Source organism: Neodiprion virginianus, chromosome 5, assembly GCF_021901495.1.
Source record: "Neodiprion virginianus isolate iyNeoVirg1 chromosome 5, iyNeoVirg1.1, whole genome shotgun sequence".
Classification (NCBI taxonomy): Eukaryota; Metazoa; Arthropoda; class Insecta; order Hymenoptera; family Diprionidae; genus Neodiprion; species Neodiprion virginianus.
In genome coordinates, this window is record NC_060881.1 from 27,792,412 (window position 1) to 27,819,507 (window position 27,096).

Genomic DNA, 27,096 nt, shown 5'->3' on the forward strand with positions numbered 1-27,096 from the left:
AGCAGCCCCTTTTTCCTTTTTCTTTCTTTCAGGTGTTTACTCACCTTTTCCACGACCGTCATCCGTTGCACCAAGAATTCGGTACATATTGGACTTTATTTGAATAATCTTGATCGATCAGTTATCCAAAAATTATATGTTGTGTTCTAAGAATTGGCATCCCTGTGTCACCGAATCTCACATTAATTTTAAAGTTGACGAAAAATATAAATAATTAGCCACTAGGTAAAATAATAGCTTGTATTCCGAATTTACGAATATACCTGTGAATATTATACAGGTTTCTTTTTGTCAAGTTTACTTTGCCGCGATGTAATAATTAACGATTATATACGCATAATATTTTTCGACCTTCGTTTCGGCCATATGTCATGTATATTCGGACCGAAAGACTGACAGGAAATCAATCATTGATAAAATCGTACGTTCATTGTCAAGTTTAGCGTATAGATTATCATTATTATACTTATGATTTATAAGGAAATTGTACCCGTATACAGCGTTGCGGGTGTCATCATTTTCATAGAGCATATTACCAAAAACATTACACAGGTGGTAACGAAATCGATACTGAGTGTACAACGAATTGGAGTGACAATGCGCATCGCTGCAATTTACACGGATAGGTAAATAATTGACCCAGACGCGATCAGAGCTACAAGGCATTTGACTATTTTTTGCTAGTTCTGTTGATATCGTAAGTATAGCTGGTAGGCGTATGTAATTTTACCGCGAGTAAAGTGCAAATATTGACCGCGCGACTACGTGAGGCTATCACTCGCGGAGGAGAAAAAACTATTTAATTTCTCTGCACGCATTTAGACGTGTAATAACATCTTTGCATAAAAGATGAATAGATATGATTTTGAATTCACCCTGTCGCTTAATTATTACAGGCATATGCGGACGCAGTATTACACGGGAGAAACGCGTAAGTGTTCTATTATGAATCGATATTATATACATGTACACGCGATCTGTAGTGCATTGACTTGACCTTTCCCTTGGATGGGTATAATTGTGTTTTTTTTTCCCTCATTTGTTAATTCCCATTTTTATATCGATCAAGGCCCACGTGGATTTTATTTCTTTTCAATGTTTTTTCGTACACGTTCTCTTTGGAAATACATATTGAAATGAGTTATGCAATCGAAAAATGATTGTTTCTTTATATCCTTATATCTTTATCTCGAAAGAGATTATTGCGTCAAAAAATTAGGAAGCAAAAAACACGGCTAGGCATTTAAAAAACGAATCACTTGATACTATGACAAAATGATTTATTATTAAGACGGTTTTGATGCGTGCAGTTTAATAGCAACCCCGTGAACGCATGCGATCCGAATATTATTTTTCTAACAACTATATGTAACAACCGACGCTTATTATTTACTTACAATATGCAAGCTTATACATGTTCACTATAAAATCTTGTACCACGTGAGAAGGGGGGTCATGAAAGAGAAATGCAGACTGGAAATATCCTAGTTTCATTTTGATTTGTTTACCGATTTTGTCATCGAATCGCTGACACCCTAAATTACATTAATTTTTGCAATCGAAGCAATTTTTCAGTCGTTGAAACTCGATTGAAGGATGAGAATATTGTAAATTGTTGTAATCCCCTCAAGCACCTAGAATAAATAATGGAACAAACGAATTTAAAATGTGCCAGTTGGCCGTCGCGCAGGGCTGAAGTAAAAACCGCGGGTGTTTGGACACGCGGCCAGCACCCCGTGTCCTTGTGAATAACCTGGCAGGTACGCCGACTCGCCCAACCACCCAGTCGATGGGCGTCAAGACTAAGCGAAGCACGAAAAAATTTGCAAAAGTATCGGGGCCAACCTTCGTTGCCTTGAATCGGCCAAAAATTATTATTTTGATTACCGCTGCAATAAAAAGAAAAACTGTCATCGTTCAATTTCAATTATGTACTCCGTTTCGTTGGGATTCAATTTGAACACTGAGTACCTGTATCGAAAATAAACAGATGTATGGGAAAACGAATTAATTAAAATAAAAAAAAAAACAAAAAGGAAAGAAAATTAGGAAAAAATTATGTGACCAGTGAGGTGAAACAATTAATAAACAGTGCAAAGGGAAACATGGCGCGGAGTAGAGCGTGGATAAAGTTTGAGCATTAGAACTAGTTTGCGATTATAATGCATGTATGAACAGCACGTGTTGTGTAAAGTTGATAAAAGTTTTGACACATTTTATTATTACATGTGATTACATACTTTGGTATAAATGATAGCTTAGGCTTGTCAACAGTGGTTTATAATTTTACACATATTGTCCGTATGTAATAAGAAAATGACGCAGTATAGCAGTGGAAGCGGTAGTAGTACCAGCAGCAGTGGTCAACATGACCTTATTAATCGACCACAAAGATCCATCACTGAGGAAAAGTTGATGGTAATTTCATGAGTTATAAGATTGAAGTTCTCGTCAAAGTTTTGTCCTTTTTTTTCCATCGAAATTTGTAGATTATAGGAATTTCCAATTGCCATGGATTGCAAATTGTTTGTAGCGTTCGAAATATTCGTGTGTCGAAAACGTTTTCTCAAATCTATAGAAATCAATGTTGCCATTGAGTTAATTCCTCGCAATTACCTATATATAGAATTTTGGAAGTTTTTTGTGAGAAACTTTTTCCAGATTTGCTTGCAAATTTACCAACGCGTGTTCGAGGTATCTGCACGTGATTGTCAATGAACAGCCTTGTAATCGGTATGTAATCATAAGAGGTGAAATTGATCAAACTATAGATGACGTGTAAAGTTTTCTAACTTACAGTGTCAAATTTTCACACGATTAATTATATATATAACATTATCATGTTTGAGGGTATTCAATTTTTGTAAAAATACCGTGAAAATTATTTCATTGGCCCTGATAACGTGTTTCGATTACGGTTAGAGAAAAGGTCCTTGAAATAATCGCGCGTTTCACATTTACCCTTTGTAATAACGCGTTTATTAACGAAGATTTATCATGTCGTAAAGTGATAATATACGTATATATGTACGTGTGAGGAATTTTGAACACCTATAATTAATGTGGTACAAATAATAATCGATAGTGAGGTAACGATAAATCGATGGTGAGTCGACAAAACAACAATATCGTCGTGAGTTTACCAAAATTTCCACATCCTGCTGAGCCCCGCGTACAATTTTTCTCAGGAAGTGGGGGTATATATAGTAGTATAGGTACAATATGTAAGCACGATAATAAAGTGAGATTGACGCGTCAAATAGGGGTAAAAAATGTCTCTAATTGCCCTTGTATAAAATCGATAAATTCACATTATACATAATTGATATGCGGGTTACGCGTGTAATTGGCGTTAGCAAATATGGTCAGCGATCGCAAGTGCGACCACCATCAATCTTTCAATAATTACGTCGGTCTTCTGCTATGACGGGTATTAATTTGGGGTAGTACATCCGGTTTTGTTAATAATTAGTTATCCTCATTCCTCTTTTACACAATTTCCTATACACAAGTTATTTTGAAGAATACATTTACTGATCAAGTATTATGATTAAAATAAATAGTTCAAGCTTGCAATTTTGTATAAACTCTTTTACTTTGTTTCACCATACATATCAAATGATGTATTTTTAAACTCAAAATGATTGGGCGAGGATAATTCCTCACTATATAAAAATTAGTAGAATAGAAAATCGGGTTCCGAATGCAGACTTTTATTACCGACCCTTACCGACATTTCACCCAAGACTCAAACCCTTTTCAGCGATGACGTTACCACCTCAGTCAGCGCAGAAAAGAGTTTGAGTCTCGGGTGAAATATCGGTAAGTGTTGTTAGTAGGGATCTGTGTCCAAAACTTTCCTTGTATGTTTACTAAAATTATCGATTTTGGAATTCACGTCGCTTCAAAAAATCGAAATCTTTTATCTAATTTTAAAATTGCCTATTATCGTTTTAGGTTGCAGTGCGCATCAGGCCGCTGAACTCCGAAGATGATGGGACGAGGGTATTGCATGCAATTAATGATAAGGTAGGGTTAAAGTAGGTTTAGGATTAATGGCAGTTGATGATAAAAAAAAAAAAAATCGGCTCTTTTCTTGAAAGTTATTTCTTGAAAGTCTTGCATCATTTGTCTGTTTGATGGTATACAGATGGTTGTCATGGAGGAAGTCGACGGAGAGAAGGGAGATGTTCTCCGTCAGAAGCGCGGCGCTTCCCGCCAATATCTCTACGATATTGCGTTCGGCGAGGATTCAACTCAGGTAAAAAATATGTGTCGTACTTATATATATATATATTTTTTAAGTGTAAAGTTTCTAATATTAAATCGGTGTACACATTAGCTTCAGGCTTTCGCCGGTAATGCCATTAGTAGTTTCTGTTTATAAATTCGTTAAAAAACATTCACCATTATACCAGTACGGTCAAAAATTTATTTCTTCATAACCACCGTTGGTGTAAAATGCGTAAATATTCCATGTTATCTCGAGTACCGTAACTATTTTGTGTATACTGTATACTGTATAACGGTATTGATTTTTTTCCATCAGGAATATTGGCTCGCACGTCAATATTTTCGCGTTATGTACTTGTAGTGTGTACGTATGTACGTAACGAATGTAAAATGAAAACAATGGAAAACATCGATAGCAGAAATTTTATATTTCTCTAAGTTTTTTCTTAACTCGTTGTGAAACAGTAAAATTTAGAAAAAACTTATATGCGATATTGTGGAACAAGCTTACATGAGCAGATAAAAATTTATAACGTATGAGCAATGTAGGTATGTCAAATTTCACCTTAAGGGAAGAAAAAAAAGATCATCTGAGGATTGTGTATATTTGTTTCTTCCTTTTCGAGAGAAACTGCTTCAGATATATTTAAAAAAAAAATCGTAATGTTTCCTCTTTTTCTTTTTAAATCCTTCACCGTATATCGAAATTTATATTCCTCACGTCCGGTGGTATTTCCCCATCTAGAACGCGTGTTTAATCGTAATTGTATCTAAACACGCAAAGATATAACGGCCTGATTACTAAATCTAAATTCAAATGGATTGCATTGATCTGGGATCTGTTCAACTCCGTAAAGTAATACTGGGGGTCGAAAATTTTGAATTTTTTAAAATACACAGATATATCGCAGCGTAATAGAATAATTGTCACTTGCACGTTGATAATAAGTCACGTGTTCACCAGCGAGGGTGAAGGTCAGCCCCCAGGATGAAGTCAAGGTCGCGAACTCGCCCCGCGCTGTTCGAATTCCAGGATATCGTGCAAATTCTAAACTAACAGAAATCGCCAGATGGTTTATTCGCAAAATTTACAAATTTTATTTCCGATAATCGTCACAAAGTGTTTCGTAATTTTTGATGAATACGTTACTGACAGGATTTTTTATATATAAACACAAAAACGGACCGTTAAATTTAGTAACACGAACGTTTTTTAGGAAGCAGTTTACGATGGAACAACCAAAGCTCTTGTTCAAGATGTTTTGAACGGCTATAATGCGACGGTGTTCGCTTACGGAGCTACAGGAGCTGGAAAAACTCATACGATGGTTGGAAGCCCATCTGAACCAGGAGTCATGGTCCGAGCTTTGAACGACATATTTCTCGCTGCCCAAAAACTTCCGACAAACGTAGAATTCGCGGTGAGTTAATTAACCCATTATCAACAATCAATTTTGATCACAGAATTGCTGTTTTTTTTTTCAAAAAATTCACAATTGTAGCACAACTTTTCATTTGTCAAGTTTGAACCTTGTTCACAACTAACAGCAGCAGGTAGTGAAAATTTTACTTATAAATTCGATATAACTGTAATTGGCGAATATTGGTTATTTTAATTCCAACGGCAGAAGGATTCGCATTCGAATTAATCCTTTAATCAAAAGGTCTGAATTTCAGTAGACTAATTAAGATTTGAAAAAATTGTAAATAATTTCATTATGGATTGATTGTGAGTGTGAGAACGAACTATGAAATCAATTTTGTTCGTTTTGCTCTTTCTTCACAAAGCAAAAATCTCGAACCCATTATCGAGTAAAGGTATGTTTTTCTACCGTCAGAAATTTGAAAAGATTTACAATCAGTCTCGCGTCAAGTCGAAAAGTATAAAGAAAAGTGAACTCTTTCGACCGGGAAATTCAAACTTATGTACATTTAAGACTTACAATTATACGGACATTTCTTATCATGATCTTTCGGTTTCATTCGTACAGGTAACTATGTCCTACATGGAAATATACAACGAGAATATCAGAGATCTATTGAATCCTGGAACGGGATACTTGGAATTGCGAGAAGATTCGCGCGGCCGTAATATTCAGGTGTCTGGGCTTTCGGAAATCTCAACAAACTCAACTGAGGAGGTATGTATAACACTTTATTAAAATATTTAATCCTTTGAACTCTAAGGGGTCGAGAGTGTAGTATAGTACACTGATTATTTCAACTGAACTGATCAAATAAGTGAATATTCATTTCCCTTTTTCTTTTCCTATCGTTCAGGTAATGCAGCTTTTGCACAAAGGAAATAGAGCACGAACCGTGGAACCAACTGCAGCTAACAAAACATCCTCTCGAAGTCACGCACTTCTCAGCGTGACAGTGAAACAAACCCATCCAATCCAGGAGGGTGATCGTGCTAGAACTCGCATTAAACAGGCGCGCCTTTTCATGATCGACTTGGCGGGGTCAGAAAGGGCGAAGCAAACAAAGGTGAGCTAGGGTAACGAATCTATTACAGAATTTTCCAATGAATTATTTTAATTGACTGATTAAACAATAATAATTTTTGGATGACCCAAGTCCCCGAAGTTTATTATTCATTCACTAACATTAACACTAAAATTCTGCTACGATGAAAACTTGGAACACATCCATAACTCAACTGTTTCATAAGTTGACCGTAAAATATTAATTTATGCAACAAAGGAATAAGCCTGTTGAATCTACCTTCTTCAGAATCAAGGGAAACGTCTTCAAGAGGGAGCGCATATAAACCGGTCTCTGTTAGCGCTTGGTAATTGCATAAATGCACTGTCTGGTGGTGCACGATATGTGAACTATCGGGATTCGAAATTGACGAGGCTGTTGAAAGAGGCGCTAAGTGGTAACTGTCGTACAGTGATGATTGCCCATGTTTCACCATCAAGCAGCCACCGTGATGAGAGTAAAAATACCCTGGCCTACGCAGACAGAGCAAATCGGTTATCGAACAAAGTGGAGAGAAACGTTCTCGACGTCAGTTACCATGTTTCACAGTATCGCAATATCATCAGCGATCTCAAAAGCGAGATATCCAGGCTGCGTAATAAGATGCAGGATGACCGTCCCAGAAGTAATTCAGGTGTCGAAGAGCATGATGGTAATCTGAAAAATCTTAGGGAAAAAATCGTATCTACGTTCAGGGAGCAAATGAGATTAAGGTATGTGAATCGCTGAGCAATATATTTCATCACTTTCCTAATGCTTCTTTTTCTCACTCTTCATCAGACGAAAACTTATGGAATTGGATAGCCATCTCCTTGGATTGAAAATGGCAGCAGAACAACAGCATTCTATCATATCACAGTGGGAGTCACGAAATAATAAATTGTACAAAACCACTAGAGGGTCAACGTCGCGTCGCCTAGGAACAGAGAACTACGACGATGACAGAGGTCAGTTCCGTTTGGCGAACAAATTATCTTGTAGATTTATAACTTCTATTGTAAATTTGACAATAGACTTCCTCGAAGAAATTGAAAATGATGCAGCGATGCAGCACGCGTGGGCCGAGCTTGCTGAAATTAACAAGGAACAAGAGCGCTACTCTGAATTGAGGGCAGCTGCAGATCAAGAGCTGGAAAACTGCCGTCAGCGTAGCCTACTTCTTGAAGATGTAAGTGAACAATTAGTGGTCAATTATTGTCTTTTATATTAGACGTATGATTTATTTTAAGGAGCTTCCATCCCGAATTAGTTCAGATGACGAACGAGAATTGTTGGCTCTTATGCTGCGAGTTCATGAACTTGAAGCAGATAAAATGATGCTGCAGAGTGAGAGATTGGTCAAACAACACGAGCTTAGAAGACGCGAATTATTAATCTTACGATATGATAGACAGCGCCAAATATCGGAGGAAATTATCACCAGACAGAGGCAACTGATGGAAGGTATTATTCGAACTCCCTTCATGTATTCAGCTTGAATTAGTTAGTTTCATTATTTCAGATGGCCAATTAACTCTACCTGCCGATTTGCAAGAACTGTATTCAATGTATCAGCAAGAAATTCATGCCGCTGCATATGCTGAGTCTAATCTGAGCGATTCGCCTGGCACAAATTCCAGTCTTGGAAGAAAATTACCTCCAATATCTACCAGGTTTACTTTTAGTCTATTCAAATTGTTCGAAGAAAGGTAAACTGAGAAACAAGACCAAAAAATTGTTCTTACAACAATGGTGCTCACACAAGATTTCTATTGAATCGAAAATTATGTGACATTTTTTCAGGTATGGCTATGAAACTACGAGCACCGATTTTCGAGGGAATAGTAGGTAGGTAATGCGGATACACATGTCATTGTAAATTTGCGACGTACGCTTGATTGCAAACCGTAATTCTGTAATTTTGCAATGTGATCAAAGTGGTGGGGAATGTAAGGCTCTAGCAGATCGATAAGGTATTGATTAAATGTGATAGTTCAACAGACTCAGATTGGGAACCTTCGCCTTTACCCCAAATCGGAGAGCCATCGACAGACGTCAACCAAATAATGGGGGCCCCTGTACATCCGTTAATATCAGCAGCAGGCCTGTTCCCACCAATTTCGGCAACTATTGGCAGCAGAAATTTGTACGTAAATAATATCGTCACTGTATGGTAGAACCTTTCAGATTTCTTTTCTCCGTCACACAAACTCTTAAGTAAATTCATAGCAGGTTGCACGTTGCTTCAGTGCCAGAATTGGCAAAGGTGCGAAGAAGATTCTACGATACTTTACTAGCTTTTGAAAGTGAAACCGATTGTTGGATTCTATCTTATTTACAGCGACAAAAATCTAAGACGAACAACTAGTGAAAATAGCATGGCTAATTACGGTACGAGCTTCCAAAAAAATAGCACCTGACGATCAAAATACGACCTGCAGTATCCCGAGCGATACGTGAAAACTGTCACAGCTGATTATGAGGACGAAGATGATGCGGAAGTCACAGTAGAATTAAGAGGAACGAATTTTAAACTACTGAACAGATAATGGGTTAGAGAATTCAGAGTATGAGGATATCGCACATGTTGGTAATTAATGAGAATGCAGAATACTAGCAGAGATCGTTTCAGAGAATATTTACAAATAAGTGTACGAGCTGGTTTCGAAAAGTGCAGCTTAAGTCAGTCGCACAAAGCGTATGTATCTAACATACGTATACATACGTAGACTTCACTGACTTTATTATACCTAATTAGGCAACATATCATTTACCTTCATGCGTCAAAGCTGGTAGATTATCTTTTGACTATGTACCATAAATATATTTGAACAACAAGTAATTTAGTCCTTATTTGTAATGCAAGGTAAAGTATATCGAGTGGCAAACCAAATGCATACCTTAATATAATGCTATCACTATCGTGAGATTGTAGTATAACTCAACACTGAATACGATATAATAGGAAATTTAAATTTGCTAAGACAAAATTCTAGTTCGGTATAATCCAGTCAACGCTGCACTCTTCTTAATGAAGAGATTGAAAAAAATCAGTAGTCTTCTCTTTTGTATCATAGTTTGAAACAAAATAATTCAATACCTACATACATACAACATACGAACTTCAAATGTATACATATCGACATTGCGCTCAATTACAGTTCATATTGCAGTATATCAGTACTGGGATTATTGTTTTGAATTTGTCATGACAATTACTACTTTGTCGTGTATTTTTTTGTTTCCATTGGTTTATCTATACCGGAAAATACCGACTAGCAACTATACCAGTTGATCTTTTATGAATCGGATAGAACGAGATGCTGTGATGATTGTTGTTCTTACGTTCTTAAACGTCGACAAATTCGATGTGTTGAAACTTGAACTTCTTCTGACCAATTGTTTGCACATATTTTTGCAGGTCAAAAACGTGTGGAAGGAAATTTCAATATTATATAAAAATAAATAAAACGAAAGTGCATATGGCAGTTTAACGAGTTTTTCTTTTTCTTTTATACTTTTTCCTATATTTCAATAAATACATATAACGTAATAAGTCGGGTAAAAATGTTGAACGGAATTGTAATAAAAAAAAAACAAAAAAAAAACATATCATTGACACTTGTATAATACATCGTTTTCTTCTGTTGTTTTCTCGCTCAAAAGTAACTGTTAAATTTGCAAATGAAAATGATTCTCACAATGCCTGTTGTCGCATTAATATTTAAAAATACTCGTTACTCTTCTTTATAAATTGCACAACCGTCGCGATTAGAATAAAACGAATCTCAACAGAGCTTTTTATCCATAAAATAAAATGATGTTTAAACATTGCGGTATATGAATAGGCGAAAATTTCAATCATTGGCGACGGTAGGCGAAAGAAGAGATGGAGGCGAAAAAAAAATAACATGGAAAAAACGTATGTAAAAGCAAAAAACCGCGACAAAGAAGGCGAACAAAGTCAAGAAAATCTTTGACACGGTTCTTTTAATAAATACTACGATAGCGACGACGAACCAGGTGCGAACATTTTCACTTGACGATCTAGCAGCTTATACAAATAAGTCGTTTTCTCAGCCCAGCGATACTTCCTCCTGACTTCGTCAACTTTCCATCGAATATTTATCTTCCCTGAAACGTCATTCGCATGCCCGGTACTCAATGGTTCGACACTCACTATTAAATCGGACATGTGCTTTAGGCCTATAGCTATCATGTCAGGCTGGCAAGTATCGGGATCAGCTTTATACGTGTGGGTCATAATGCAAACGGAAATCATTGGCTCAAATTCCATTAAGGATCTGAGATACCTAACATAGAACCAGACATCTCTTAGGCTGAGGCTCATGTCAAACAAATGGCTCAGATCGTCGACTATAACATTGACAGATCCCATCGACTTGAGCATTTCATGGACCTTGTTTCTAACGGGTGAAAAAAGCTGGCGCACAAGCATCGTGTCCAGCTTCATTATATCTGGGATACCGATGTCCTCGGTGTTTGTGATTTTTCGATCAGTTTTTGTCAGATCAACATTAGCTGCGTCCACAGAGTCGTGTCCCAGATCCTCTACGTTACTCGCCGCTATTTTCATAGGCTCAACAACCGTCACCTGCCCTCTTTCTTTCAGAACCTTCATGTTGTAGCCAAGCTTCATTCCTACATTGTGGTAGTGGCCGAACGTGTTGTGGAAAAGGACCAAGCAGATTCCTTGGCTCTTTTGCAGGGAGCCAGAAACAACAGCGTTTACTATAAAATTTGCATCGCTTCCATGCTGCTCTTCTATCAGTATTGTTTTACCACACATGTCTACTCTGTCAATTCCCAGTGCGCTGCATACGGAGTCAGTCATTTTGTCGATTTTGTTTCTAGAAAAGTAGAAGATACTGAAATTAACTGACAAATTTAACGGGGAAAAGTTCATAGTTTGAAAAATATAATTTCCAAATTTTAACAACAAGCATACGCATCTTCGGAAATTTATTGACAAGTTACCTCTATCTTTTAATTAATTACAAGACAACGTGATGCAATTTGATTTGGTTATTATTTGTGAATTTATAGTTTTGCAAATATATTTGAATTCTATTGCATACAAAACTTATGAAACTGTTTTCACAGAAAAGAACAATTATAATTCAGATTCGTAACTTCGTAATATTTGTGGATTTATAATTACTTGAATTCGCGTGACCGCGTGTAGCCGGAAAAGAATCCAAAGTATTACGCACCTGTCTGCTTAGTTTTGTAATAGATACGCGAAGAACAGCTTCCAGTGTTTTTCTTCTGCCAATCGAATCTGTTCGAAAGTAATATTTGATTGTTAAACGCATTTAATTTCTACTCGATTTTGACAGTACGTCCCTAACCTAACTTAACAAAAATTCGAACGCGTGCACAGTTCAAACGAACTTGACAGTAAGTTATGAGTAAAGACATTAAAGTAAAAAATAACTATATTTCCAAATTTTGTCACCTTTCAATTTTTTCGAACGTTCGGATATTTCCTTCAGCGAAAATTAAATTTTCATTGAATAAGTTATATGCGGGGCAAAAAAAAATTAAAAAAAAAGTAAAACTCTCCGCTGATGAAGAGGTATTTCTTAGCTGTCCAACTTATTGATATGTATGTGTGCTTCTATACGTGTGATTACATGTGTGATTATACGTGTGTGTGTGCAGTTTTTTGACTCCTCGTGGTTGTGTACTCATCAGCCACACTCCACCTGCACGCTCCACGTTTCACGCGCAACGTGAAAGCGAACGTGAGCCGTGAACACGGCTGTAAATGTGCCCGCCATCAGCTGTTTTCAACGTTCGATATTCCTTTTATTATCAGCGTTGCCAATTTTGAAATAGGATTAATAATGAAATCATTCGTATTAATCTATTGTTTCCCCATTAGGATTATGTTCGCATATTATTCATCCGAATTCTGCAAATTAAAAACTTTTTCAAAGTCGTGTTGCGGTTTTCTCCCTCCAGCATTGTTGTGAAATTGATGTATTACATTGTTGATCATTGTTGTCCGAGTATTGCGTATGATATAGGTATAACAAATGTGCAACGCATGCAAGGCAACTAGCTATATCGTACCGACTGTCAAAAACTTTATAAAAATCTACAAAGAGTAGTTAAATACCGGTTAAACGTCAATCAGTAAAATTTAGACTTGAGATGAAAATATATTAAATTTATACCGGCAGAAAAGATTTTTTATTTTATATTAAATCACTTTTCTTCAAAATATTGAATTAACACTTTTCCATTGAAAAAAAAATTTTGGTGGGCTTATTTTCAATTAGATATGTATTATAATTTGTAGACAGTCAGTTATGAGTTTGTGAATTTCGTACGATTCTTTATAGGTAATATATTTCTTTCATTTGTGATTTAAGATTTCTTACGGTGTGGAATGAAACGGAGGCGGTGAGATAAATCATTAAAATGTTTGATAAAAATATGTTGTTTTCAAAAATAGAGTCCTGGTCGATTTCAACGTTGACGTATATATCTCCAAATATCGAAGTCCACATATTTCAAATGCGCAAACGGGCTTAATAGCCCCATTCTATACACAATTTTGAACAAAAATACTCGAATACAGTTTCATTTGACGCAAAAATAAGGAAATGGTACGGATCCTACGAAATCGCGATAGTAAATTTGTAGAATTCATGCCGTTTCTTTATTTCTGCGTGTCAAGAAAATGAAGTATAGATTTTTTGTTCAAAAATGTTTGAGATACGGGGACTTCGATATTTGGAGATATCTAATAAGTCAGGATCGAACTCGACCAGGACACCCTCTTAAATTCAAAAGGCTTGTAGATTTGTGGATATAACTTCGTCCTGCGGTTGGCAGCGCTGGCTAGTAATCGTAGCAATATGGTTCGAGAGAACCATCGATTTAAATTCGAGATGTGGCGGGGATTTCGTCATTCTTCGGATTTTCTCGTTAAAGCTCCATATTTAAGCGAAGCTATGGCCAGTGATCTCCGTGACCTGGCCAGGCGAGTACGTCAGTGTCCGCTGAGGGAGAAATTCAGACCGGGCTGATCCGTAACTTTGATAAACAAACTATTTTGACGCAACCCAATTACTTGAATGTGCATGGGTGCGTATCTGTGTGTGTATGTCATTTGTTTCACACGTTTATCTAGTCTCAACACCGACAATTCACGTGTCATTTGTTTCATAGGTTTATCAATTATCTGAGTTCGTTACCCGCTACAGGGAAGTTGTTATACCTAAATGTAAGTCTCTCTCTTTCTATATACGTTTTTCATTTTATGTAATTAATACATTGTCCGATTATACGTAGAGTGTCAATTAACGACAACTCCTTATTTCTCAATAATAATTGGCGTGTAATATTCATACATGAATTGAATGAATTTTTGAAATATGTATAATCAAGGTTACGGGAATAATTATCAATTACGATAATCACTCGCTCGGTCGGTTAATTTCACGTCTGCAAAATCTGATGTTTGCATATGATAGGATCGTGCGTATCTGATTTCAGTGTAAAAAAAAAACAAATCAGAACAAATAAAAAAAAAAATTATATGAAACTCGCGTGGTAACCGTGTGGTAACACAGACACATACACAAGTTATCGTGTTTGAGTAAGGCGCACGGCCCATGAAAGCATGAGAGACAAGGTCATAAATCGCTCGGTGCATAAAGTATGAGAAAATTATTATCACGTGCACCTAGCAAACTGGAAGTAGATCAGTGACTCGACACATTCAATGAGAATTCGTGTTCGCGAATAAGACAAAATTTATTTTTATTATATGATGAATTATTACAGCTTTACATATTAATTAAATAAATCTACAGGCTTGAATTAAAAAATGTTTCTGAATTATCCTAAATCAGATTAAACATAATTGTTTAGAAATAATTGAATTTCACAGTCAGTCGCAGAACTTCTTTTATTTGATAATCATAAAAGTATGTATGACAAATGATTGTAACTACGCTTTGTTTATCCACCTGTATTACGTTGATATTTTACCATTGACTCAGATGTTGCTTCATTTATAATCCCTTTACGTCTTATATGTATTGTTATTTCTTCTTATGCTTTGAAAATCCTTTGGGCATGAATAACGTTCATAATCGGGATAGATATAGCGTATTCGAATATCGTTATAAGTCTAGCTATAATATAAGTATTTAGTAATGTATTAACTGAAATTAGATAACTTCCTGTTTGAAAAGATGACTAATTTGTCTTAAGAAATTTCGTTTAAAACCCAGTTTAACAGTCTTCAAGTATATAATCAGTTTCGCGTCAGGATATCCGATAAGACTGAATTACGTCTTCGCTATATTCAATTAAATATATTTATTGAGCCATTTTCAAAGTTAACTATATATTATTTTTAATGTTAATCCAATTTAATTCATGAATTCCTATTTTAGTTATTGATTATCCTTATATTCAATACTTTTCTTTTACATATTTGGAAATATATCTTGAGTTCTATATTTTAATATAATAAATTGTACTTCCAAAGACTGTTAAACACCAAAATAAGAAAGTAAAAATTCATGAAGATAGGAATAGAAATTAAGATGGTAGGCGTTACTATTAGGCAGAACTTAGCTGTACAACTTATCTTTGCTTAAAGTGTGAACTGATCTCTGACCTGTAGATTAACATCGAATTTACGTTACATGAAAGAATGAATTCTGCATGTCATTTATACAAACTTGTGTATCCTCAAATTAGTCCTTCAGTTGTGGACTAAATGTCAGTTCAAGCTTCACAATGTTTCTCAAAATATCAAAGTCGGGCCTATTAAGGACATCTATTCAATCCAAACGAAAGAAAGAAAAGATGATGCTTCTTTTTACTGAAAAATAAGAAGAATATATTTTCAATTCCTTTAATAGCAATGTCTATGAATAGTATTGTTCTAATTTCCGATGAATGAAGCCTTCAACTAAACTCTCACTGACTTTCCCTCAATGTGATTCTTGATCTCTGATCAACTCACATTCATTCAGACTTGTGCGATAAGGTGCTATTTATTTTTTATTTCTACACTGACACATAAAAATTTTCCACTATCACAGATACTTTTTATATTATTATCTCTGATTACAAATAATAAGTCCGAAGATTATTTGTATGATGTAATTTATCTTACATCATATTTGAATGTCAAGTGTATTTACAAGTCAGATGAAAAGCCAGAGATCAAGTAGTAACGAGTACCTTCTGATAGGAAATTATTTTCTTAATATTAAGATTGAAATTCAATTTGGACTTTGTGGCTATGTCAAAATTTGTCGTTATCTCTGAAAATACGACTAAGTTAGAATTGAAAAATCCGTCACATCCATTGCTCATGCCGTAAGCAGTCTGACGTACTTGCTAATTTTTTTATTTACACCGAAGCGTGGAGAATATTTATGATGCGTTTTACATAAAGCTGGGAAAACACTTCTTGCATCTGTCTCGTGATTATTTTGTATTAACTGGAATTGCAGTTTGTCACAGATCACTTCTTTTGTGTACCGAACAAAAAGCAGCTACAATTAACACTGCTATTAATATTCTTTTCTTCCTCGTCTCATTCGTACGCCTTGATTTACAGGGTAAAAAAGATGGTAAAAAATTGAATCAATTGCAAGACAGCTTTCGAATAACGATACGCATATAGTAGTTCAATTTTTAATTTTTATAATCGTACAAAATTTGTAACTACAAGCAATTGAATATCATTCTCAATAATTTTACTTTCAGTTTCTCATACCTAGTGTTCTTGCCAATAGACGATCGTAAGCGACAGTAATTTTTTTTAGAAATGGTAAAAAAAAATGAAAAACTATCCCGCTGGTATTTTGGTGGATTGGCTTCCGCAGGTGCTGCATGTGTCACCCATCCGTTGGATTTGTTGAAGGTATAGTTGATATTAAAAAAAGAATTTTCTCATTTTTTGTCTTGGATAATCCAGAGAAATTATTTTTCTTTACGAGCGCGTGTTTTTTTTTTTTTTTTTTTCTCCGATACAAAACTACGCAAAAGAAGTATGTACAAAATATTTGTACCTTTGACTTCGAATAATATGCGCCTTCCATCGTTTATCATAATTAATCAACGATGAGCTTGCATTATCAACTTGTTACGTCAAGTGCTATTGCAATTTCTTTTTCCATGCAATATCCTTTACAAGAACGTAGTTGCTATTTATATTTAAAGAAAATCGGTATAGTCGGTAGATACTAAAATATACTTTTCCAAATATAACAGTTATGTAACTACGTCGGGTTGTGCAATCAAGTTCTGATCTTTCCAAAAATAAGCGTAGTCATTATAAAGATTCATCTGTAAAATCTATCTGACTATTCAAAGTATATGAAGAATTCGGGATGGTGTTTATTTGGATGTTTGAATTCATTCAACTTTCAAATTACAATGTCTATTTTGGGAATCGGCTCGTGTCAACAGTTTATCTAAAGTTTTGCTTTGTAAAAATGTTTTTGAAAATATTGTATTGAATTGAGTTACTCTAGGGGAAAAAGAAAACAATCCAACATTAATCTTACTTCAAATTTTATCTGAAAACGAATTTTTCAGTCAGCATTATAGAATTGTTGTCATAGAATCTACCACCATGCTCTGGCTCTGGAGCTCTGGTCGTATTTCTAATTCTATGAATGTACATCCATCCTCAGCTTACGTAATTTAATTAATTTAACAATGCCGCGCACATTGTTTTACCTTCACCATTTATGTTAACGTGCATGGAAACACTGACCAATTGTCTCAAATTTTGTACAGCCAGGTGTCAATTAACAAATGTGTAATATAATTAACATAATCCCTCCCCCCTCTTTAATTTGAACTGGCACGATTGTATACGATTTCACAGATAATTCTTTTAGGAATTTGTTAACGAGATATTAGATGTTGATAGACTGTAATTATTAAACCTACAATTAGTCTAATTAGCTTATAGGAAATCATGTTTCAGTCGACTGATATGTATAAAGTAAATTTATTCTCAGTTGGTCACATGCTTGGTTTAGAAAGAGCTAGATTCAGGATTAGACAGTTGAAAATTGTTGCTACAGCACATTGAATGAAATATCTTCTTATCAATAGATGAAAATGACAGAATTCGTGGTAAAGAAGAAATTTCAAAGTCTTGTTCTTAAGATTGAAATAAACTTCACAGGTCCATCTGCAAACACAGCAGGAGGGTAAATCATCTGTATCGAAAATAACTTTGAAGATAATCAAACATCAAGGTGTTTTCGCACTTTACAATGGCCTCACAGCCTCCCTTCTACGACAGCTTACTTATTCGACAACCAGATTCGGCTTTTACGAGGTAATTCGAAATTTTTGCCGGTTTTCAGTAAGAAACGATCGAAACGAACTTGCATCACGACAAAGACGCTATAAGTTTATTTTTTCTGAATCATTCTTCTGAAGATTGGTCATCAATTTATGTTATAACGTGTCAGCCTTACGTACCAGCTGTTTATTCAATTCACAGGTTGGAAAACAAGCCTTGGAAACTCCAGGCTACAGTTTGCCGTTTCACCAACGATTATTTTTGGCTGGCATTTCCGGAGCTGTCGGCGGAGTTATCGGTACTCCTGCAGATCTTATTAATGTACGAATGCAAAATGATATCAAAGTATCGCCGGAGCTGAGAAGAAAGTAAGACACAGTTTTAGATCTAATTGAATGTCAAAAGAAATTCAAATTCATAATTTACGAAACTGGCGACTATTCTCATCAAAGCCCATTTAACTGCAACGATAAAATCCCTTTTTACAGTTACAAACATGCATTGGACGGCCTGTTCCGAGTATGGAAAGAGGAAGGCTTTCTTCGACTTTTTAACGGTTGCTCGACTGCGACCAGCAGGGCGGCCCTCATGACTATCGGACAGTTAAGCTTTTACGATCAGATTAAAATGCTATTATTACAATCTGGCATGTTCACTGATAGTCCGACCACACATTTTTTGTCCAGTTTATCAGCGGTAAGTGTTTAATGAAATTTTGTTGAAATTAATAATTGTCATTCAAATTTTGTAGTGAGAATACATTACCATCAAAATGTAGGGTAAATGAGTTGAAACTTTTAGGATGAATACCATTTTGTTTTAGGGTGCGATAGCGACAACTTTGACCCAGCCTCTGGATGTCCTCAAGACCAGAGCCATGAATGCCAAGCCCGGAGAATTCAAGGTAAGCAATACATTAACACTTGATCGCAAGAAGAATTTTGTAAAACTTGATTAATATTTCAGAATATGATCGATCTCATACTTTACACCGCTAAACTTGGACCTCTGGGGTTCTTCAAAGTGAGTTCTGGAAATTCAGTCAGCTACCCCACCACCAGAATAAAAATTAAATTAAACTTTGATTTGATGCAACGTGAAAATGTTTATTTTCAGGGGTATATACCTGCATTTGTTCGACTGGCACCTCACACAATCCTGACGTTCGTCTTCTTGGAACAACTTAGAACAAATTTTGGTTTTACACCTAAATTTCAATGAGAAACGGCAATAGGAATACAATATTAATCTAGGTTTATTTAAATATGATTATCAAGTTCAGCGGAATTGAAATCGGCAGGTGTTCCCAGCCTGCTTTTTTTGATTCAGGAGGGAATCAGAAACCGAGTTATCCATATATCAGAGAGGGAGAATTTGACAAATAATCGTTTGTAGAAAAATTGTAAAACTTGGATGTTCCGTGACTACAGTTGACGGAAAAGTAATCAGCACTAGCGAATTACCACACCGTATGATGCGATTGCCAAAAATGATTACCTGTATACAGGGTCTGGAGTATAAGTAGAATTGTTTTTAAATGTTGTTATCGTTATTAGTTTAGAATAAGTCTACGGGATAGACTTTGGTTTATATCAGTAATCAATTCATTATTCAATATTTTCCAGATGTGCATTCCACAAAACATTATTTTTGCATATATGCTGGCATATATAATATATACATCTAAATACTTTTGTTGATATTTATTCGAACATATCCGTACTACATATACATATACACACATATGTATATAGATAGATTCTGTTTCATTTAGCAATGTGGCATGTTCCATGCAATTGTACCTAAAAGATTTGATTTAATTTGACAATGTTTTTCTCACTCCTCCCATTTTATTCTATTTCGTTAATTTGTTTCCAATAACAAAAATTATTTTGAAAACAAATTTCAAAAGTTTTCCCTGTTAAATAAAAAAAATCTAAAATGGGTGGTACAGAGTAACGTCGAAAGACTGAGCAAAGCGATTTTTCGTTTGTTTGGGCTTCATCCTATTCCGTAATCCAATTATTATCAACCGTTGTTCATCAATATTTCAGGTGCTATATATTTGTCGTGTTTTCATGTCACCTAGTTACATTCATGTTATGGACTAAATTCTTGTGGAGATTCAACGTATAATAGTCCATCAATAATCCCTAAAACGGTATCGTAAATGAATATCAATTGAAAGAATAATAGAAAGAAAAAAAAAATGAAAAATTTCAATGCCGTCTAAAATTAAATTACTATCAAATGTGTAATACAAACTGATGTGCAGGATACCTCATTATGTATACATTTCATTATGAGGATTATATTTTTGATACTATTTATCAAGAAGTGATAATACGGTGGTTTGGAACGCTGATACCGGTGTATTGTGAGTCTCACAATCGAGAAATTTTTCATAATATCTTGGCCATTCGATATTAATATCTTTTATTAATCGAAAATTTAATAGATAAACTACCGAACAATTCATTCTCAGTTACAGGACCAGTAAAAAAATAATAATTTCAATCAAGGCTTGCTTTTTTGCGTATGCATACATTCATAAATTATCGTTATTGTTTTAGTAATTTTTCTGTCACGTTTTTACAACTTTACCTTTTTTCTAGCTCTGTTTTATCAAGTATTTAACATAATAATATTTACAGATGCATAGCTATTACATCCTTGATTGCTTTTAACATTTACATATGTATTATATTATAAAGCTAGCCTTGATTCTATGATCATTAATTCATTTTCACTTTCTCTAATGGAATCATTTACATTAAGTAGCTTTGGACCTCGCTATGGTGAAAAATTCATCGTTACAGATCTGTTTCTGTTAATTTCTCTTTTGTTCCATTCCTCGTTTTTTTTTTTTTTTTTTTTTTCTTATTTTTTCCAGTTTTTTATACACTTTGCACACTGATTATCATACTATTATTTAACCAGCAAGGTGTTGCAGAGTAACAACATGTCTATAGACAAGAAAAAAAGAAACCAGTAAGTTATTGTTAAACACTGCATTTTACTTGTTTCGTATTATTCGTAAAGCATATCAATACCCACCGGACTATTGTACATACATACATGTACATACCTAAATGCATAGTTATAATCGATCATTGAGTTTATCAATACATTATACGGACGAATGTATATTTGAAGAAATTAAATAAATAATTATTATTATTCCAACACTGCAGGTCTAGTGTAGAAAGTAATCATGAGAAGTGAACTATCGGCTACTCACAAAATATAATTAAAAATGCCGTCTTTGACGATATTGTAATAAACTTGGGTATTGACTACATTATATATGATAAAATCATATTTATTCAGCGAATTTTTTACGTTTCATTGACAAAAGAATAGTTTTTTGTACCTACGTATACATATATAGATCATGCTACATTATCCGTTCGAGAATAGGTTGCAATCAATGTTTTCCCGCTTAAGTGACATGAAATTATATTATATTCCATATATGTATGTAGGTATATTTAAAACTTATAGCTTTTCAACATGTTTTACGTAAAAATTCAAGATTCATTGCAATTTTTGTATCATCAAGATTGGAGTCAAGTGATACTGAATCTTTACATCACATATAAAGAATCGTGAAAATTTGATACACTGAACATGTGAAAAAATTTAAGTAACCATTTTTCAGTCCTGCTCAAAAAATGACCTTTCATGTGTATTGAGAAATATCAAATACAACCTCGCTGCATTACTTACTATTAACAATCAGATCAGGTCTTTTTACGGAATAATAAACGCCCATTTAATTTTTTGAGACCACATTTGATAATTAGACAATGGTAGACTCCGGAACGGAATGACGAAAGTTATATAAGGTGATAACTAATGACTTAAATGAGATTGCTTTGAAAGAAAAAGTAAAGATAATAAAATATATCCAAATTACTTTTACAGAGATTCTAGTCTTTATGAGATTTTGGCTATCTTAGGAACGTTTGAGATAAGAAGACGGAAATGCAAATATCGATAAACCGAATCAATTCCAAGCCCATATAAATCCTTAATTATTAAAATACACATCTAAAAATAGGTACATCAATTATTCACAGTACTTGTCTGGTTCATACTTAAAATCAACAAATTAAACTGTCAGCACCACATAGTTTTTAAGTTGTTTTAATGAGAATCTACCAAATCACGAAATCGAAAGTAATCCGAGTTGAGAGAGACAAATTGTTTGACATTGTGGTATTGACTGACTCATAAAGGTCACCGGGACACTCCAGTTTAAGTATAATCGTAATCCTAAATATACGCATGAATATTTTCAGGCATATTTCGATTAATGCCCAAAGAGCGAGAATGAATAGAATAGTTTTTTAATTGCAGACAAAAGATAGCAACGCTTTAAAAAAATAACTATTGTATGTACGTGATGTGTTCTATAATGTGACTAGAGTTTTCTTCTTGATTGAAACTAAGAATAGTACTACAAAATCTGCTTTTGTCCATTGAAACCGTTTGTTAATACACAATTAAAAATAAGTCAATTGCACAAGCATTAATACAGGCAATGTGAATTAGTTGTAGTTACTTTTCAACATCGATGCCCGATTGCAGTACGAAATGTTAAATTCACAAGGATGCTGATACCAAGGTTCTCCATCTATTTGTACTGCGCATGAACCAAGCAATTTTATCTGAAATATAAGTAACATAACATTAGCATCTTTACCAAAATTTTAACTGATATGCCATTCTAAATTTCAGTACCTATCACGGCATTCTGACCTTAATATTTGATGCCTGCCCCAGATGATGAGGCTGAGACAGACCCACTTGGAGTTGGGCCATATGAAATGAAGAATATATCGCAACAACTTCTAACTTTCCGTCATTTATGCTTTGCTCTTGAACACCATCAACTCCTTTAGGTATTTAATGGTTAGAAAATTAGTGTGAGAAAATACATTTATGGATTAACACTGCCAATTGAAAGCTGGAAAACTTTTGAATTTTTTTTACTCATAAAGCCTAATCAGCAGCTCATCTTTGTAGAATAGAAAAAAGTGGACAGAATTGAAACTAGGATGAATACTCATATGATTTGAAATGAAAATATAAGCTAATGAGATCGACTGACAGACTGTGATTTTAAACGATCCGTAATGAATGGTAATTGCGATTAGTAGTACCTTGAGGAATCATATTCCAGAGATCAACACCGGCACCCCAAGAAGGTATGTTAAGAACGACAATACTTTCAATTGATGGTAGTTCTACTTTGTTTCCATCCAAGTAAAGTTCAATTTTTTTGTCCAAATCTCTGCATTCTCTCTCGACAACTTGCTGTGTCCCAAAGCCCAGATAGAGAAGCTACACGACAACACGATGCATAATAGCTCAAAATTCGCAAGGCGTTCTGGACTTGAAATTACCAACATCTAGAAAAACTGCTACATAAAGACAAGAGATGATGAAAATGACTCACCTTGTTAAATATTCTGTGACTGAATAAATAGAAACAACTTTCTCTGGCCCGATGAAAACTCAATGTGACCTGTGCATCTACACCAATACTTATATAGTTGTACATGAAAGAATCTTTGCTCGAACCCCTGAATCCAAGACCTCTGAATGGTTTTACTGATACCTGCCATCTGAAAATATTTGAGAATAAAATATAGATGAATGATTCAATAGTTGCTCTTGTACCTCTACTTTTTGTGCTCTAAAGAACAAAAAGCTCACCTGTCAAGATCCACCTTCTGGGCGACTTGTATCTGCTGCAAGGTGGCTGCTGGATCTAGATCCGAATCATGCTCTTTTCCCCATCCCAGAACACGAGACAAGTCATTACCTGTTCCCAGAGGTAGTATTGCCACAGATGGAATCGGCTATGAGGGCCAAAATAATGAAAATTTGGATTAATTTGAATGACAAAAATTGTCCGTGGATAATAAGTAAGTGTATACTATTTTTATTTAGTATCATGTTCCAACCTTTAGTTGTAGTTTATGAATCGTGTTGAGAAGCCAGGCCACAGTCCCATCACCACCAGCGACAAGAATGTTGCACGAAACATCTCCGAGCAAACGGCACCATTCAAGCACTGCGACAGGATCTCGATCAGCGAGGTCAACAACTTGCGCTGGGTTTACGAGCCTTCGAAATAGTGACAATATTGCAGCCCCGTCGTTATTACCCGATTTTCTATTGGCTGGAAAAATCATGAGCTGTTACGACTAGCTGGGTTTAGATTTCAGATTAAGGATGTATGGAACGTATGGTCCAGTCGGAGAGCTCTGAAGTCAGAAATATGATATAACAAAAGTTGAAAGTGCAGCTGATGTTATACGAGTTGAATTTGGTTTACTATTCGTCATTTGCAATGATTTCAGTAACCATGTTGTTTTGATAAACTGAGAAATCAAATAGAAAATACGAATTCGTTGATTTATAGAAAATTAATTTACAATCATAATGTGTCCTAGTTCATTAGAATTTTTTAAACGTTGCGATTTTTTCATTGTAGCTGAAATTATTGTTTGCTTTTAAATTTTTCCTTTTCTAAGGGGATACTGTTTCAACTAAATTTAATTCGATGAATTTCAATTGCACTTTCAAACCTTTCTTATATGATATATCTTTCGTTATAGCTCTTCGACTGGACTGTACGTTTCGTAGATACTCAAGTACTTTTTCTGCTCTGCCTGAATTAAGGTAAGTGGAAAATACAGTATCCAGCACACGTTCAATTCAACTGACCAACAATAATTATGGGATTCCAGTTTGGCCACAGTGGAGGTATTATTTTACGGAGTTGAAGTCGACGGCGCATCTTGCTGCGGGTGTTGACTACTTCCAAACTTCCCGGCGGCACTATCATCAGCTTGAATTTCCCAAAGTCACATACCTACAGAGTGAATTCTAGATCAAATATCTTGTCAGTATAATGAACTCGATAATCTTCATGGTTCAAACTTACCTCTGGTAAATTAGATTTACAGAGATCATGAACGCATCGTTGACACCAACAACACCACCAATCCAATAGCCCTGGTTCAGTTTCACATTCTTCATCACAAACATCACACATCGCAGTTACTGGCAAGTTACCTGTTATACAAGAGTTCTCTCGTAACTACAAGCAATAAATACCAATGTGGAAAGAAATCTTGGAAATCTAGGTCGATCAAAAAGAAACATCAATTATGAGTCAATCTTTCGGCCCTTGGTGTGGGACTTCCTCAGGACATGTATTTATTTAAACATCTATAGGGAAAAAAAAACGAACAAGAAAATTTCAACAAATCATTCCTTACACAAACAGCGGTGAACAAAGGAAACATAGGACTAATCTTGTTCAATTTTAGACCACGACTAGCAAAGATTCAAATTGTAAATGTTTAAGTAAATGTATGTCCTGAGGTGGGTCCACACAAAGGGCCGAAAGTTGACAAAAAAATTAGTTTTCGGTTTCTTTTTGAGTGATCTACATTTCCAAGATTTCTTTCCACATATAAACTTGAGGTCAAGACGATTCTTATAGTAAGTACCAATTTCGGTAGAATACTATTGTCTGAATGGAAAATCCTTGCGAGTATTTTTCCATCACGAATACAAACCAATAACAAAGTTACCCACCTTTGACCCAATGATGTTTCATTGGTTGGTCACTAACTAGCGTTATGTCTTTACATTTCAGCTGTTTATCCGCGAGTTTGAAACAGCCTCGATCGGCACAGACTCCACACGAGTCGCAATAAAGACCATCGACGTTGATGAGCAGTGATTCGCATATGCTGCAGAAATGTGCCTAAAAACAATACGAGTTTTTAATAAGGAGGCAAAGATTGATTTACCAGAGACTTATCTGGCTTTTCATGTAACAGTGATCAACGTTTTAAATTACCCTGGATATTCTCTTGATTGGTTTCCACGAATGTGATTTAGTCGCATCTCTAATGTGGATGTGCGGCTCAGCCATCAAGTATCTGACAATGTTTATTGTCATAACGAAAATGATCATTGTCGATACCGTAGGTAGAATAACGTCACTCAGTTCTCCTTCCCACATCCTGCCTCACCTACGAATATCCAAGTCATCCAATATCGCAATGTCCTTTTATATTCAAACTTCTCTCACTGTTGCGCATGAGCAAGAACTATGTGATATTCTTGCAATAGATGAATCCTAGTGATATCCGACACGACTGTTTATATATGAATACTGAAAGATGGAAAATATTCAAATTGCGAGATGCTGTTGATGATTTATTTATGGATTCCAACAAGAAGAGCAGAAGTATCCTAGATAGAAGAGAAATCCAAAGTATATATGTATAAATGTAAGTGGTATTCAAAATGTAAAATAGATACTGTTTTGGCATCTCATTGTCAACTTTGAACTTCAGTGCTACACGTAGATAGAAAAGATCGATTTTTAAATCAAGGGCGGGTTATTAAACAAAATTTAGCCACATGAAAATCTAGACCTTCGAACGTTTTTTTACGAATGAAACGATCATTTTTTCAAGATGCCTTGATGAAAATATTGCAATTTATATTGTATGGCATCTCAATCAATTTACGTGTTTGAATTTGACGTAATTACAGAGTAAGCAAACGTCGAGAATCCTAACCTCACACGCAGCGATCGGTAAGAAATTATCAAAACTGCGGTATTATTTCTCCTCCTTAAACTTCCTGTCGAGTCATAATATGATTAACATCAATTTCTTTCAGATTGAATAACTTATGATTACAGACATACACATGCGCGTATAAGCTATAATCTTGTCAAACTGTCGGATGTCTGCCCCGAAGCAAAGCAAAATCATCTGTCAAACTCATGTTGGATTATTTTGTTTTCAGCTATACAGCCATTCTAGTTCTTCATTACGCCATGGCGAATCGGATTGTCTACGCGGGTAATACTCGAATCTCCGACTTTATAAACCCGTATGCTATTTTGCAAATAAGTTTAATTTCCAACGAATGAGAAAGAAAATTTGCAAAAACCAAGTCTCAACGTCACCGCGAAAAAACTACCAATTTTATTTTATATTCTTTAATGTACAGATTAACAGTTTACA

General features: G+C 35.1%; 4 protein-coding genes across 23 annotated transcripts; 2 read left to right on the forward strand and 2 right to left on the reverse strand.

The window, feature by feature from the left end:
• The first annotated feature begins 597 nt into the window (after positions 1-597).
• Positions 598-10,187, forward strand: LOC124304561 (kinesin-like protein KIF19). 6 transcript variants are annotated; one of them, XM_046762952.1, is made up of 15 exons: positions 598-626; positions 897-931; positions 3,958-4,029; positions 4,151-4,261; positions 5,451-5,654; positions 6,225-6,374; positions 6,514-6,723; positions 6,970-7,433; positions 7,501-7,667; positions 7,734-7,888; positions 7,950-8,163; positions 8,222-8,372; positions 8,503-8,547; positions 8,693-8,845; positions 9,041-10,187. In XM_046762952.1, the coding sequence occupies exons 4-15, from the start codon at positions 4,151-4,153 to the stop codon at positions 9,117-9,119; spliced, it is 2,103 nt and encodes a 700-aa protein (XP_046618908.1). In that variant the 5' UTR covers positions 598-626; positions 897-931; positions 3,958-4,029; the 3' UTR covers positions 9,120-10,187. The 6 variants fall into 6 exon arrangements, with proteins under 6 accessions (XP_046618908.1, XP_046618904.1, XP_046618903.1 ...); XM_046762948.1 differs by lacking the exons at positions 598-626; positions 897-931 and adding an exon at positions 1,689-2,418 and having other exon boundaries at positions 8,701-8,845; XM_046762947.1 differs by lacking the exons at positions 598-626; positions 897-931 and adding an exon at positions 1,700-2,418.
• LOC124304564 (elongator complex protein 6) lies at positions 9,946-12,490 on the reverse strand. Of its 2 annotated transcripts, none has more exons than XM_046762957.1 (3): positions 12,179-12,490; positions 11,882-12,001; positions 9,946-11,570 (listed from the first exon to the last, which is right to left on the reverse strand). In XM_046762957.1, the coding sequence occupies exon 3, from the start codon at positions 11,552-11,554 to the stop codon at positions 10,700-10,702; it is 855 nt and encodes a 284-aa protein (XP_046618913.1). In that variant the 5' UTR covers positions 11,555-11,570; positions 11,882-12,001; positions 12,179-12,490; the 3' UTR covers positions 9,946-10,699. The 2 variants fall into 2 exon arrangements, with proteins under 2 accessions (XP_046618913.1, XP_046618912.1); XM_046762956.1 differs by having other exon boundaries at positions 11,934-12,001; positions 12,179-12,489.
• A 1,183-nt stretch (positions 12,491-13,673) lies between these two features.
• On the forward strand, positions 13,674-22,398 carry LOC124306189 (mitochondrial dicarboxylate carrier). 10 transcript variants are annotated; one of them, XM_046766514.1, is made up of 9 exons: positions 13,674-13,818; positions 13,903-13,957; positions 16,468-16,624; positions 17,903-18,058; positions 18,227-18,393; positions 18,514-18,721; positions 18,849-18,929; positions 18,992-19,048; positions 19,142-22,398. In XM_046766514.1, the coding sequence occupies exons 3-9, from the start codon at positions 16,529-16,531 to the stop codon at positions 19,244-19,246; spliced, it is 870 nt and encodes a 289-aa protein (XP_046622470.1). In that variant the 5' UTR covers positions 13,674-13,818; positions 13,903-13,957; positions 16,468-16,528; the 3' UTR covers positions 19,247-22,398. The 10 variants fall into 10 exon arrangements, with proteins under 10 accessions (XP_046622470.1, XP_046622477.1, XP_046622473.1 ...); XM_046766521.1 differs by having other exon boundaries at positions 16,527-16,624; XM_046766517.1 differs by having other exon boundaries at positions 13,689-13,834.
• LOC124306186 (diacylglycerol kinase epsilon) lies at positions 20,906-26,853 on the reverse strand. 5 transcript variants are annotated; one of them, XM_046766501.1, is made up of 11 exons: positions 26,644-26,853; positions 25,914-26,088; positions 25,646-25,817; positions 24,987-25,117; positions 24,767-24,914; positions 24,001-24,218; positions 23,750-23,895; positions 23,490-23,658; positions 23,194-23,374; positions 22,790-22,926; positions 20,906-22,698 (listed from the first exon to the last, which is right to left on the reverse strand). In XM_046766501.1, the coding sequence occupies exons 2-11, from the start codon at positions 26,076-26,078 to the stop codon at positions 22,579-22,581; spliced, it is 1,587 nt and encodes a 528-aa protein (XP_046622457.1). In that variant the 5' UTR covers positions 26,079-26,088; positions 26,644-26,853; the 3' UTR covers positions 20,906-22,578. The 5 variants fall into 5 exon arrangements, with proteins under 5 accessions (XP_046622457.1, XP_046622455.1, XP_046622456.1 ...); XM_046766499.1 differs by having other exon boundaries at positions 25,914-26,311; XM_046766500.1 differs by lacking the exon at positions 26,644-26,853 and adding an exon at positions 26,483-26,554 and having other exon boundaries at positions 25,914-26,311.
• Positions 26,854-27,096: the final 243 nt, after the last annotated feature.

What these genes read in the sequence shown, in the direction of transcription:
- LOC124306189 (XM_046766513.1), top strand. An exon ending in CCAGATTCGGCTTTTACGAG is followed by an intron (nt 18,059 to 18,226) that starts GTAATTCGAAAT and finishes TTCAATTCACAG; the next exon opens with GTTGGAAAACAAGCCTTGGA. An exon ending in GACCTCTGGGGTTCTTCAAA is followed by an intron (nt 19,049 to 19,141) that starts GTGAGTTCTGGA and finishes GTTTATTTTCAG; the next exon opens with GGGTATATACCTGCATTTGT.
- LOC124304564 (XM_046762957.1), bottom strand. Translation starts at nt 11,554, where the DNA reads ATGACTGACTCCGTATGCAGCGCACTGGGAATTGACAGAGTAGACATG.
- LOC124306186 (XM_046766501.1), bottom strand. Translation starts at nt 26,078, where the DNA reads ATGTGGGAAGGAGAACTGAGTGACGTTATTCTACCTACGGTATCGACA. An exon ending in GTAAATCTAATTTACCAGAG is followed by an intron (nt 24,915 to 24,986) that starts GTAAGTTTGAAC and finishes TTCACTCTGTAG; the next exon opens with GTATGTGACTTTGGGAAATT. An exon ending in TTCATAAACTACAACTAAAG is followed by an intron (nt 23,896 to 24,000) that starts GTTGGAACATGA and finishes TGGCCCTCATAG; the next exon opens with CCGATTCCATCTGTGGCAAT.
- LOC124304561 (XM_046762947.1), top strand. Translation starts at nt 2,317, where the DNA reads ATGACGCAGTATAGCAGTGGAAGCGGTAGTAGTACCAGCAGCAGTGGT. An exon ending in AGGGAGCAAATGAGATTAAG is followed by an intron (nt 7,434 to 7,500) that starts GTATGTGAATCG and finishes ACTCTTCATCAG; the next exon opens with ACGAAAACTTATGGAATTGG. An exon ending in GAACTACGACGATGACAGAG is followed by an intron (nt 7,668 to 7,733) that starts GTCAGTTCCGTT and finishes ATTTGACAATAG; the next exon opens with ACTTCCTCGAAGAAATTGAA.